General features: G+C 66.4%; 2 protein-coding genes across 2 annotated transcripts in view; one reads left to right on the top strand and one right to left on the bottom strand.

Moving 5' to 3' along the window:
* SND1 (staphylococcal nuclease and tudor domain containing 1) overlaps nt 1–13,176 on the bottom strand; it is a 129,489-nt gene that overhangs the window by 42,270 nt on the left and 74,043 nt on the right. Inside the window, exons 14-15 of the mRNA XM_075747331.1 lie at nt 9,315–9,387; nt 2,366–2,507 (exon numbers count right to left, since the gene is read on the bottom strand). Coding sequence (XP_075603446.1) covers nt 2,366–2,507; nt 9,315–9,387 — 215 coding nt within the window. The remainder of the gene's footprint in view (nt 1–2,365; nt 2,508–9,314; nt 9,388–13,176) is intronic.
* RBM28 (RNA binding motif protein 28) overlaps nt 1–13,176 on the top strand; it is a 93,736-nt gene that overhangs the window by 74,533 nt on the left and 6,027 nt on the right. The window lies entirely within an intron of this gene.

The following is a 13,176-nucleotide window of genomic DNA, read 5'->3' as shown; positions in this document are numbered from 1 at the left end:
ACCCCGTGGAGGTCCCGGGGGACCCGGGGGTGCGACACCCCCAGCCTGAGCATCGGCCGCGGGCATCCCGCCGGCGAGGAAGAGGATGGGGTACGCCGGGCCGCCGCCGGCGGGAACCACAACTGCTCCTTCGCCGCTCCCACGAAGCGGCCACTCGACCACCGGGAGCAAAGCAAAACCCACCCGAAACCGGGGAGCGGGGGGGGGAAGCGTCTCGGAGCGCGGCAGCGGGACCCGGGGATGATGCCGGATCCGCCGGGACGGTGCTCTTCCTCCAGCTCCTCTCGCAGGGAGCGCTCGGAGGAGCCGGCAGGATTCTCGCCTATGAAACACGGCCGAATCCAGCGGCAGGCTTTTAAACCAGAAATATTTAAATATATCTAAATTCCTCCTCCCGAGCACGTGGGAGTTTTATCGCTTCTTAAAATTTTAATGTCTCAGTCGCAGGCAAGGGGGAGTCTCATTTCCCCGTCTTTTGCAGCTGACTTTAAGAATGGTTAATTATAAATAAGACTCTGTGACTATTTATACGCCCAAGCACGCGGAGAAGGACAGGTTTAGGACACGCTTCCCACACGGCGAGAGCCGGCCTGGAGCGGGGCTGGGGATGCTCGTGCTCCGGCCGGGCACGGGGACGGGCCGTCCCCAGGCGAGAGCATCGCTCCGGGGAGGTTGGGTCCCTCCAGGGTGATGGGGGGGGGTCACTGGTGGGACCGGGGGTCCCTGGCTCTGTCCTACAGAGCACGAGGAGTGAGGGGTCTGCCGGCACCCGGAGCTCAGGCAGAGGGGGGACAGGCAGGGACCTGCACCTTTGGGTGCTACGGGAACGGGCTCTGGGGTGCGAGGGGAGGGGGTTTGCTCGCCAGAGCGAGCGGGTGACGAGGAGGGGACCGCGGCATCATTCCTGGTCACCCTGGGTCAGCGGTTTGAGCCGCGCTCCGGGAGCATCGCCGGGACCAGGTGCGGTCCTTCTGGCCCCCCAAAGCCCTCGGCGCTCCCCAGTTTGGGTGCTGGTGGCCGCAAAAGCCTCGGGGGATGGCGAGTGGGTGCAGGCAACGCGGGCAGGTACCCGCTCCCGTGCCGCACGCTGGCTTTGCCGGTGCACGCACCGTTCCCTGGCTCCGGGAACAAAGGGGCAGACAAAGACTTCCCAACTCCATCCCGGCCCCCATGCTCCCCCCAGGATAAATATTCCTTCGGTGGGAGAAGCGAGAGCTGTTGCTTACGGAAACCTCAGTGGTTTTATTCCCATATAAGATCTATTTATATGCTTATTGAATTTTTCATAACCGAGTTGTGAACGATCGGCGTTCAGGGTCATCCTTTATACACGGTTATTGCCATAGAAACGGGAGCCAGAGATGAACCGCCCCACATCCTCTCCCATCGAGGGATCCGGCAGCGCCCGCGGAGGCTCTGTGAGCCAACGCTCTCACCGGCGACAGGCTTCCCTGTGCCGCCGCGCTGCCGGGGAACCCCCCGGCACAGGCCACTGCCTGCCCTTCCCGCCGCCAGCCTGGAAGGTGGCACCTTCGACCGCCCGGGGCTCAGGACGCTCCTGCCGCGCTCTGCCTGAAATGCGCACCGCAAGCGGGACTGCTCTAGCGGGGGAATTCTTCAGTTGTTGCAGGACCTACCAAAACAACCGCCACGCACACCCTCATCCCGGTGCATGGGCAAGCCCCTGGTGTGATGCACCCGGAGCATCCGCGGGCACCTCCGTCAGCGGGCCGGGTGCCGGGTACAAGAGCCGCTCAGGCTCGCCCCCGTCCCCACGTGTCCCCGGGGGGTCCCACCGCCCCGCCGCCGCCTCCCCTGACCGTGCGACGCTCCTGGGCTTCGCCGCGGACTCCCCGGGTTTGGTGGAGGAGAGCATCCTTCCCGCGCCCCCCATCCCGCACCTCGGAGCAGCCCCCCGCCCCACGCTGCGGGCAAGCGCCCTGCCCACCCTGCCCGCAGGTACGAGGGCGAGGAGGGAAGAGGGGGCGAGCAGCCACGGCACGGGGCATCAAACCGCGCAGGAGACACCCCAACCCCACGCCGCAGGGGCACAGCGGGGGGGCAGCGCTCGGGTACCCCACAGAGCGAACCCTGCCCGGGGCGGGGGGGCGGCAGGCACGGACACCGCTGGGCTGTGGGCAGGAGCAGCACGAACAGCCCCCCGGCAGCACCGGTGCCCCGAACCCTCTGCTCATCTCCAATTAGTGCTCCCCGGCTCAATTAACCCCCCCCAGGTCGACCGGTTGGCAGCACCGGCATTAACTTCACCCGCAGCCCCACGGGGTGAGGCAGGACCCCCCTGCGGTCAGGCCAGGCACCGGCGGGGGCCGGATCCTGCACCGGGCCGGGGTCGGTGGGGGCTCACCTGCGAGCAGGAAGGTGATGAGGCAGGTTTCCTTTGGCATGAAGAGCTTCAGCCGGGAGCCGCTGAAGACGTACTCCACCACGGCCTCGGAGCGGCCGGCGCGCTGCAGGAAGGGCAGGAACTGCTTCGCCTTCTGGGTGTCCTGGGGGGAGAAAACGGGGGGGTCAGGGCGGGGGAACACGGCATGTCGCGGGCACCGACCGCCCCCCCTCGACGCGCCTGCCGGCACCCCGGCGTCCCTCGCCGTGGGGACAGCGGCCGCTCCTTGCCGCGGGCTCGGTGCCCGGATCGGCCTCGCCTGCCCCGTGCAGGATGCGGGCAGGGATCCGACTTCTCCCAGCTTGGGATGGATCCTGCACCCCACTCCTGCACCCCCGGCCCCGGGGCGCGGGCTCCGACTGCTCCAGCATGGGGACAGCTGCCTGGGCGCAGGCAGGAGCAGGCAGGAGCAGGCAGGAGCAGGCAGGAGCAGGCCTGGGAAACCCTCTTTCCGCTGGCCACCTGCTCCCTTCCCAGCAGCCAGCCTCTGGGGATAAACTCCGCACCTTCATTAATAAAAACTTAACGAGCTGCCAAGTAGCTCAGGAGGCCGGGGGGGGGTGTCGGGGTGCCCCGGCACAGAGCGGTGCGTGCATCCCCGGGTACCCGGCCAGCGGCACCCCCGCGAGCATCGCCGTCTCTGCGAGGGGCCGGTGCGGCACCAATTCACTTGCAGAGCCGACGCTGAGCACCGGCCCGGTGCCTGGATGAGACCCCTCCGCACCGTGCAGCCGCGGCACCGCAGCGCCCAGCGGCCGTCTCAGCCCGTCGACGTTGACCGGCACCTCTGCGTGCCGCCGGGCCCGGGGCGGGGCAAGAAGCTCCTTGTTGTAATCTCCCAATTTATTCACCCAGGGAAGAAAGGAACAAAAGAAAAGCAGCAGGTCCCAAAGGAAAAGGCAGCCAGGGGGCTTTTCATCCTGCTCCGGCCTTCCTTGAGACCAAGGAGGTGCAGGGGAGGGAAGGGAGCGTGCCACGGCACCTGGAGCCGGCTCTGCCCGCAGGGATGGAGGGGGGAACTGGTCCACGGCCGGAGCCGCGGGGCCGGATCGGGGCTTAACAACTTTTATTAAGCTAAACGCAAACCGCCGGCGTCGGAAAGGCAGCGGCGTGGGGAGGGAAGGGGCTCGGCCGGGGAAGGCGGCGAGCGGAGGCGGCTGTAAATCTCTGGAGCAGAGGCTGGGAGCCAGGGCGGGGGGGGAGGCGCTGGCATCTGCTGGCAGAGGAGACGGAGCCGCTTCCAGAGCAGGCTGTAAGATGGCAGCGGCGAACGAGGCGAACCGCCGCGCCCCTCCGGGGATGGGGGACCCGCGGCACGAGCACCGGGAGCCACGCGGCTCTGCCTGCAGCTCTGCCTGCGGCTCTGCCTGTGGCTCCGGCAGGTATCGGCGCCGGCAGGGCAAGCAGCTCGCCGAACGGCAAGAGCGAGGGGGCCGGTGTTTGCGCGCATCCCCGTTTTGATCCGCTTCGGTGCGGCGGGCGGTTGTTCGCTTGCTCGCACGACCGACCCGAAGCCATCGGCTGCGTGGAACCGGCCCGTGCTGCGGCGGCGGCCCCGGGTGCTGCCGGTCTGCAACCTGGAGCCGCTCCAGGCACGGAGCGGGGTGCGGATCTCAGCAGTCCCCAAGTGCCAGAGCTGCCATCCTCCAGCTCCGGCACGGGGAACGACACCGTCACCTGCCACGCCGGCGTTTCAGCGTCTTTCTCCCACGGCCTGGGGGGTGCCAAACGGCTCGGGGTGGCGGCGTGCCCGCTCGGCGGCACGGTCCCAGCAGCTCCCCGGCCGCGTGCCGACGCTTGGGCAGCACCTTCGTGCCGACGTCCCGGCTCCCTTTGCCGCAGGCACCCACCCCGTCCAGCCACGCGGGGGTCCCGGGCAAACCCGACCCCACCCAGCACCCCGGCCGGGGCAGGGCTGGCAGACAAAGACCCCCCGAAATCTCGCTGCATCTCTCCCCGGTGCCGGATCGCTCGCCGCCACGTGCGCGCTGTGCACAAAACGCGCCCGGGGAGGTTTTTTTAGCAGATGTGCAGTCAAGAAGTTAATACAACACATGTAAGTGCAATCTGCACGCAAAGAAAAACCACATTACCCGACGTTAACCACTTAGGTCTAACATATGCAAATCTAAAATGGGAGCCGCTAATGAAGGCTACTAATTAGCGGTAATCACTATACACGATTTGATTAGCTTAAGGAAAAAAAGCAAAGCTGCAAGAAGGAGCCCACCGTGGGGTGGGCTTCCCTGCACGGGGCAAAAGCGGGTGATGGGGGAACCCCCCAACTCCCCGCTGCCCCGAGCAGGGGGTGGAGGCACCGAGGAAGAGCTCGGCGCTGAAGACCGGCCCTGCGAGCTGGCCGCCGTCAGCATCGCAAGGAGGCGACGGCAGCGTTGGAACGTGCTGGAGAATGACCTTAAAAATCCACCGGGATTTGCACGACACCACGCAGCTCTTCCGCAGCAGGCGCAGAGACGTGCCGGCGCCCGTCGGTACCGTGGAATAATCAGCGGGGAGCGGCGATTCCTGCACGGCGAGGCGCAGCGGCAGCCCGGCACGGGAGGGACGGATTTCCGCTCGGTCCCCGTTCGGGCAGGTTTACCTGGAGCTTTGGGCGTCAGGGCAGAGGGGAGCCGCGCTGCCGGGAGGACGCTGCTGCCTTGCCTGCCAAAGCACCCGGGCTCCCGGCTGTGGGTGATGCCGCCTCTGCCACGCACCGGGCGCACGGGTCTCTCGCTCACCGCGGGCGCCGGGAAAAGCTGGACGCGATGCAGGGGCCGGGGGTTTGACCCAGCGCACACGGTCCCCTTGGACCCTCCCGAAAATGGCACCACACTGGCCTCTGCCCGACACGGCCTCGCAGCCACCACCGGGGTGACCCAGACCCCACCGGGGGTGTTTGGTGGCCGCCCCGCGGTGCACGGCAAGGGGACGGTGCCTGCCGAAACAGAGACTGCGGGAGCAGGGGGAGGGCGGGCTCAGACACTGGTCTGCAGCGTTTCACGCTGGGCACACGGGATCCCCAAGTGCATCCTTCATCCCTACCCAGGTGTTTCCCCTCTGACCGGGACAGAGGGATGAGCGGCGGCACCGGTGCTCGCCACGTGCATCCCACGCCTGCCACCGTGGAGCTGGTTCTGTCCCTGTCCGTGTCCCTGTCCCCATCCCCTCGCAGACCTCACGGAAACTCCTGCATCTCTTCCCGGCGGCGGCGAGCGCCGCGCTGCAGCCCCATCCTGAGCCCAGGCGGTTGGGCTCCCCCGGCATGCCACGTGCCGAGGGGCTGGGGGCTGCGGTGCTGAGCCGGCGGGACGGGGAAGGAGCAGGGGGAGCAGATGCCAGTGGAGGGGAAGGCTGTGCCGGAGCCGGGAGCGATTTCTGGGAGTGAATTTTGGGAGCGCTCGGGGCAGTGCTGGTACCCGGCACAGGTCTGAGCTGCCGTGCCAGCCCGGCACGCGGGTGCGTGACTACGTGGGCGGCCTTAGGGACGGGTGGCAGCTGGTGCGGAGAGCTCGCGGCCGCCCAGAGAAGCCGGCGCTGCCACCACGTCCAGCCTTTGGCTTTGTGCTGAAGGACACGCGCGGACGTCCTTCACTGCCGGGGCCAGCGCCCGCTCCAGGGCTCGGTGGTGGGAGGAACGAGCCGAGCATCCCGTGCCACCGTGCCCAGCTCCGGCAGGGACCCAGCGGGTGCCTCGGGGACAGCCGGACATGGGTGCTGCGGTGGGGCCGTGCAGGAGCGGGTCCTTGGGTCGGGGTGCTCCCAGCACACCCGGCGTTATCCCGTGGGGGGGACGTCATCGGACGTGCCTGCACAGGGACACGGTGACACGCTCTCGGGAGCGCCGGCGGCTGGGAGGCATCACCGGATAGATTCAGATGGGGAAGAGAAGCGGGGGATCTCCGCTGTGCCGGCGTCTCCCCCTCCCCATCCCGGCCGTGCCGAGCCTCGGCTCCCACTTCCAGTGCCGGCAGGATCCGTCCCCTGCCACCGAGCTGGCAGCTCAGGCTCCTTCCACCGTCCCTGGGGAGAAAGAGGCACGTCCAGCGCACGGACCCCCCCACCCTACTTCATGCATCCACTTTGGGGGGGTGCAACCCCCCCCCGGCACCCCCCTCCTGCCCCTTCTTGGGGTTCCCCAGTTCACGACTGACCGGGGCATCCCACCGCGGTGCTGCCGGCTCTGCCCGGCCCCGCTCCTTGCCTGTACCTCCCGCTCAGGTGGTATCACCCGTTACTATTATTTTAACACTTCGAGCATTTAATTAGCTGGGAATTGAACAAAAAATTACGCATAAATACAGCGAGGAAAAAAAAAAAATCATCCTAACTCCACTTTTATGTGAAGCTCTGCCAATTATGCAAAATTATTCAAGGACTTTTCACAAGGACAGGAGGCTTTCCGGCGGCTGGGCTGCCGTGCGCTTGCCTGTGCTCCCGTGCCGGAGCGTACGCTAATGGGAGAAGCCAGCTAGCGTGGATTTGTCTCGCTGCTGCGCTTTCCTCTTTGCTTTTTCTCTATCTTTTGGGGGGGATTTGTCTTGCCTGCAGCATCGCGGGTCCACGAGGAGGGATGCTGCTTCTCTTTGCAGCTCCCGGCAGGCAGGGAATGGCCGCCTGCGGGCAGAGCGGGGATGGGACCGGGGAGGACTTGGGCTGGCGGAGAGGAGCAGGATGCTCCCGGGACGCCCTGGCACCCCCCAGCCCAGCGCACGCAGCCCCCCAGCCCTCCCCTCCTCCGGAGCGCCGGGCCGGGGGACGCCAGGGCAGCCACCGCCGGATGGCTCAGACCGCAGGGAAGGGACGTTTCCCAGCACGAGCCGGGGCGGGAGGACAGCAGGCTGCGCCGGAGCCGGGAAAACCGGGCTGAATCCTGCGTTTGAGCCAATTCCCTGACTTCTGCATCCCGGTTGCCGAGCCAGGCGGGATGCTCAGGAATGGGAAGGCTGGGTACGGCACAGCTGGGGACCAGCAGCTGGACCGGATGGGGACAAGGGACAAGGACACAGCGATGGTGCGACAGTGGCGGACAGCACGGGCTGACATCCGTGGGCGAGGGATGTGCCGAAGCCACCCCATGGGATGCACTGGCACGGGTCGGGGACTGAGGCATGGCTGGCACCGAGGGTCCTGTGCCCAACCGTCACCGCGACCTGAAAGGCGAAACAGCCCAAAAGCCCGTGTTTTCCCCACGGAGCGCCGCGGCAAGGGGAGATGCCGCCGGCCCGAACCGCAGGAGCCGCGGGTGTGAAAGAGCCCAGGGGCAGGGACGTGTCCAGCGGCCGAGGGGCCCAGAGCGACGCTGTGCAGCCACTCCGTCGTGCCAGCGCCGGCGCTCTTTGCCACAGCTCAGCAGCGATGCCGCCTGCTCTCTGCCGGGAAACCGGCGCCGCGGCTGGGAGCGTGCAGGGGGACCGAGCCCTCTGCCGCGGGTGCTGCCTGGTGCGGAGCGGGAGAGCTGCCGTTCCTCCTCCTGCCGTTCCTCGTGTCCGGCCCTAGCCGGAACGGTGCAGCGCCGGTCCTGCCTCCCATCGTGGCACGGCACCGGAGAGGCTCCAGCTTGGTGCCGGGGAGCCGGGAGGGACAGCAGAGCCCGGGGCACGGCGATGCACGCCCTCCCACCGCCCCGAACCCCGCGGGACCCGACACAGGGGTGCTCGCCGATCCCGGCGCGTGCCCGTGCAGCGGGAGGAGCACACCGACGCTAATTCACATTGAATTATTTTGGCAGTGGTAAAGCAACCGCTGTCACTTCGGCGCGCGCCCGCATTCATCACGCCGCACAACTGCTGACACGCGGCTAACTAAGGCCGGGATCAATTTACAGAAAACTATTAAAGATTAAAAAAGATTAACAAATCTTCATAAAAGCCGTGATGTATTAGCCTAATTTGGTTTGCGGGGGCCCTCCCTCTCCCATCCGGCTCCAACCCATTTGCTCGCTGCCCTGATTGAGTTACGGGGGCTCCTAACGATCCCGGCGGCAGCACGGCCCCGGCGCAGGGACCCTGCCGGGAGCGGGGCTGGGGGGCTCGGAGCAGGGACATCCCTGGTGGGTCTCACTCTTTGCAGGCAATTGCACCAGCACGTGTTTTGTAGAAGCCTAAAAGGCAGCCGAGCCCCGGTGAGCCGGCAGCTCTGCCGCGAGGGTTTCCCCAGGAGCGGGTTGCCGGCGCGGGCAGCACCCTTCCCCGTGCCCCGTCCGGTGCAGACCCCGCGAGGACGAGAAATCGCCATCTCGTACGAGCAGCGCACGCCGCTGCAGAGCCCAGCAATTACAAGCGGGGCAGGAGGCTTCTGCGGGCAGGAACTGGGGTGCCCAGGACAGAGCTCCGTCCCCGCGGGGACACAAAGGACCTTCTTGCGAGCGGGGGCATCGAGCCCAGGACGGGGGCACGGACGCAGCCCCTGTCTGCTGGTTTATGAATGTATCCGGCACCGTCGCGGGAGCCCTGCGTGGCAAAACACCTGCGGCACCGCGGGGTCCCCTTTGTCGCCGATGCTCGGGGTGACGCCGGCACGAGACACGCGGTGAGACCTCCCCGCTGCCCCCCCGGAGAAGAGAACCCCCCAGGAGAAACCTCGTTTCACCCTTTCGGTGACGAACAGCTTCTGCAGTGGCACTTGGGGGGCCACCAGCCCCAGTGGAGGAGGACAGGCTACCCTGCAGCCAGCCGGCTGTCCCGGCTCCTCCGGCAGACCCCGGCAGAGCCGGCAGGCAGGGGCCGTGCCCGCAGGATTCCCACACGTCCCGCGTGCACCGAGCGGGATCACGGGCTGTGCAGGAGCACCGGCACCCGCCACCGGCACCTCTCCTGCTCTGCTCCACGCGCCCCATCCCGGCAAACAACCTCGCACGTGGCACAGCCGGCGCAGCCGCTCCCCACACCGCGCGCCGGAAGGTTCTTACCCCGGAGATGTCGGCCACCCGGTGAATCGGCACCTCCTTCTTGCTGTGCAGCCCTTTGCCGTTCTTGATAGCCCTGCAAAAGAGAGGTGGCACGAGCCGTCAGCGCCTGCCGCGGCGGCTGGAGGGGTCGGTCGGCGTTGTCCCCAGTGCCCACCCGCGGAGAGAGCGGCCGGCTCGTTAGCCTGCTAATCCCAATTACCGGCCTTGGGCGGCTCACCTGAGCTCAGCACATACCTGATCAGAGGGACCACTCGTCCCCGTTACCAAATTAAATCGCTTTGTTCCCCGCACAAAGGGAGGGATCAACAGGAAGGCGAGTGCCCCGGCAAGGCGCAAAATTAATACCTGTTTCTTCCAGCGCTTAATCACATGAAGCATTTTAAATGCAAAATACGTGGCGAACGCTCCAATTCTAATGGAAATAAGTTCCTTCCAGGTTAAAATAATACAGAGACGATAAGGAGCCTGACTGAAGCGATAGCACACAGGGAAGGCAATTCGGGGCTGAAAAACGAGCGGGTGCCCCGGACCTGGTGCTGGACCCGGTTCTGCGGCATGGTGCCCAGCCAGCTCGGATGCCGGGTGCTGTGCCTGGGGAGGAGGGTGCTGCACCGGGACAGGAGCAACCTCTGGACCTGGCTGCGGAGGGGATTAGTGATACCGCTCTCCGGCACAGCCCCGGGACCGCGGCGCTGCCGGCCCTCACCGCCCCGGCACCCGGGGTGCACCCAGAGCCAAGCGGCACCGGGAGAATCGGGATGCTGCCCCGGCATCAGGCTCGTCGCCTCGGAGGGCAGCCGCACCGGTGACCTGGCAGCAGATTTATTTGGTTTTCATGCAGTTCACGGCCGGGCTGACTTATTGCCGGGCGCGGGAGGGAGCGGAGGCGGCGCTGCCCTCGGCTGAGCTGCCTGCACGGGCAGGGCCGGCAGCGGCGGGCGAAAGGGCAGCGCACATTCATTAGAGCTCCTTCCCCTGACAGGTTTGTCCTTTTCCACCTTCCAAAGACCAAGCTTATTTTCCAGGTGCTGCCGGCGCAGAGCAGAAGCGAGCGGGGAGCTGCTGCCCGCTGCCGTCCTGCCTGCACCGCGCCGGGCGGGAGAATCCCGCAGCCAAAGCGGGGCTGGAAACCAGGACCCCGTCCCGCATCTCCCGGAGGATGCTGCGCCCACGGTCTGGCCTGCCAGCACCCGTGGCCGGGCCGGGCGGAGACCTCGGCTCATCCCAAAGGATGCTCGGAGCCGGGGGCTTCCCCAGCAAAGCCAGTTCTGCTTCGTCGGCGCTGGTCCCCCGGCCCCAAGCACCGCAGGACGTCCCCCTGCGCCGGGGAGGGGGGAACCAGCAGGAGCTCAACCTCCTCTCACCACGTTTCATCCCCACGCTACGAGATGCTCCTGTAATTCAAGCGACAAGCTGCTGCGCCCCACAATCCCCCCAAATCCACTCCTTCCCCGCGAGTGCGGGTCCTCGGGCTCCGGCGGCAGGCTGGAAATGAAAGCTCCTCATTTTTCAAGCCTACCTAATAGCTTCTCCCAGGCAAGAGGCACGAATTTGTCCAGAGTGGACCGTGATGATAATAAAAATACAAGGGGAAAAATTCAAAGCCCCCACCGAGGCTTTGTACAGCAATCAATTTGCTGAGCTGGATCATTCGAGGAGCTGTCTGGAAGAAGCCAACCTGTTAAATCAGCAAAAGGATTTCTTCTTTCTCCCTCGCCCGCCTTTGAGACACCCCCACCCGCTCAGCGCTGCACCCAGGGATAAGTGGCTTGGCCAGAAATAGGTTGGGGTTTGGGTTGGTTTTGGTTTTTTTTTTTCAGGAAAACAGCTCTTTCCCCCGGTTAATTAAAAAGACAAAGTTAAACAAGCGCCGTGACGCCCGGCAGGCTGGAAGCCGGAGCACGGGCAGCCAGGGATGCGTGGGGCAGGGCTGCCTGATGGTTCCCCCACCCCGGGACGAGGCCACCCCACGCACGAGCTCCGTGTCCCCGCAGTCAGCACCGCCAGCTCCAGAGCTTCCTTCCCCTCCTCGCCGCAGGCTTGGCCACGGTGGGGGGAGGAGGAGAAGGCACCTTGCCCTGCAAGGCCGGGGCAGGCAGGGGTGCAGGCGCAGCCCAGGATCGAAGCAGGCAGCCCTGCCCGCAGCGGGCTCCCAGCGCGGCACGGCATCGGTGGGACGGGAAAACTAATCACCTTCTTTCTAAGTACCCCGGGAAGGGCTGAGCAGGTACCGGCAGCTCAGTCCGAGCAGACCCGACTCCGGATCTTCGCTAAAGAGGGATTTTGCAAACCCCGAGCAGCGATCGCCCAAAGTGCCCCAAGCCCCCACCACAGGGAGCTCCGGGCCCTGCACCCCAATCTCGCCCCAAACCTCCCATTCCCCTTGGGAGCCTCTTCCCACCCCCGGCATCGCCCCGGCTCCTCCGCCCGGTGGGAGGCAGCCAGCCCCGCGCCGGCGCAGCCACCGGACCGGGGTGTGCCATGGCTGACGGCACGATCCCCTCCACCGCAGGGGAGGGCGGCAGCGCCTGGGAGCGAGCAGGGACAGCCGAGCATCCTGATATTCGGGACATCCGAACATCCCGATATCCGATCTGGACACCCCCCTCCCCGGAGCGCGGGTGCAGGCTCCATCCGCCGCATCCCAGCCCGGGTATCCCGGTGCCCGGCTGGAGCATCGCCCACGCTGGAGCACTCGGAGCTGCTGATTTAATGCCAGGCACATCCGCTTTCTAAAAGGCACATCCCCGTCGCTCAGCAGCGAGGCCCCAAGCAATCTGCCGGCCGCAGATCCCACGCCGTGCGGGGGGGCGTTGGGGGGGGGGGGGGAAGGGAGCGCGAGAGCCCATTTATCAACCTTCCCCCTCAAAAGCGAGAGGTTTGCAGTAAAACTGAGCACAGTCTTGCACAGCGAGCTGGCAGAAACCACGCCGCAACCCCCTCAAAGCTGCTCTCCCCTGCTGTCGGCACAGCGCCCGTCAGCTGCTGCCAAAGTTACTGCCGAGGAGGAGCTGAAATCCCACCGCCCCGCTGGGCCCGGCCGTGCCGCCGCCTCCGGTGCTGCCGGAACCGGGCCAGCACCCGTGGGGGGCACGGGAGCGGCGGTGGGGGGGAACCGCAGGGTGGGTGACGGCTCAGCCGGAGGGGAACTGAGGCGGCAGAGGAAAAGGTGCCCGTTGCTCATCCCCACGGGTAGGACGGGATGCGGGAGGATGGATGGGGTGCGGCACGCTCCGGGCTTCTCCCGGCGGAGCAGCAAGGCTGGGGCAGAGCTCTCCGCGCAGAGACGGGGGGCGAGGAGCCGGCCCCGGTGCAGGGGGCACTGGGCTGCAAGGGGGGGTTGAACAACGTGGTCACTTCGTAGAGGGAGCTGGGCCGTGCACAGCTGGACCGTGCATGTCTGGGCCGTGCACAGCTGGACCGTGCATGTCTGGGCCGTGCACAGCTGGACCGTGCACGCCTGGATCACATGTGCCTGGGTCATGCACACCTGGATCGTGCAAAGCTGGATGGCACACACCTGCACCAAGTGCACTTGGACCGTGCACGCCTGGATTGTGCACACCTGGACCATGCAACCTCGACCATGTACAGCTGGACCGGGCACAGCTGGACCGGGCACAGCTGGATCATGTGCACCTGGACCATGAACGGCTGGATCGTGCACGCCTGGACTGTGCAACCTCAACTATACACATCTGGAGCGTGCACATCTGGAGCGCGCACACCTGGAGCGCGCACCCCAGGACAGCGACTCGGGAAGGGGGGTGCTGCCCGAGGAAGGCAGCGCTTTGCGCTCCCCTCCCACCCCAGTGACGCAGAAGCACCGTCCGGCTGCGGGGCACCGACCCAACCTGCCCGG

The sequence above is a fragment of the Balearica regulorum genome, chromosome 1 (genome assembly GCF_011004875.1).
Source record: "Balearica regulorum gibbericeps isolate bBalReg1 chromosome 1, bBalReg1.pri, whole genome shotgun sequence".
NCBI classification, from domain to species: domain Eukaryota; kingdom Metazoa; phylum Chordata; class Aves; order Gruiformes; family Gruidae; genus Balearica; species Balearica regulorum.
This window is presented reverse-complemented; position numbering and strand designations above follow the sequence as displayed.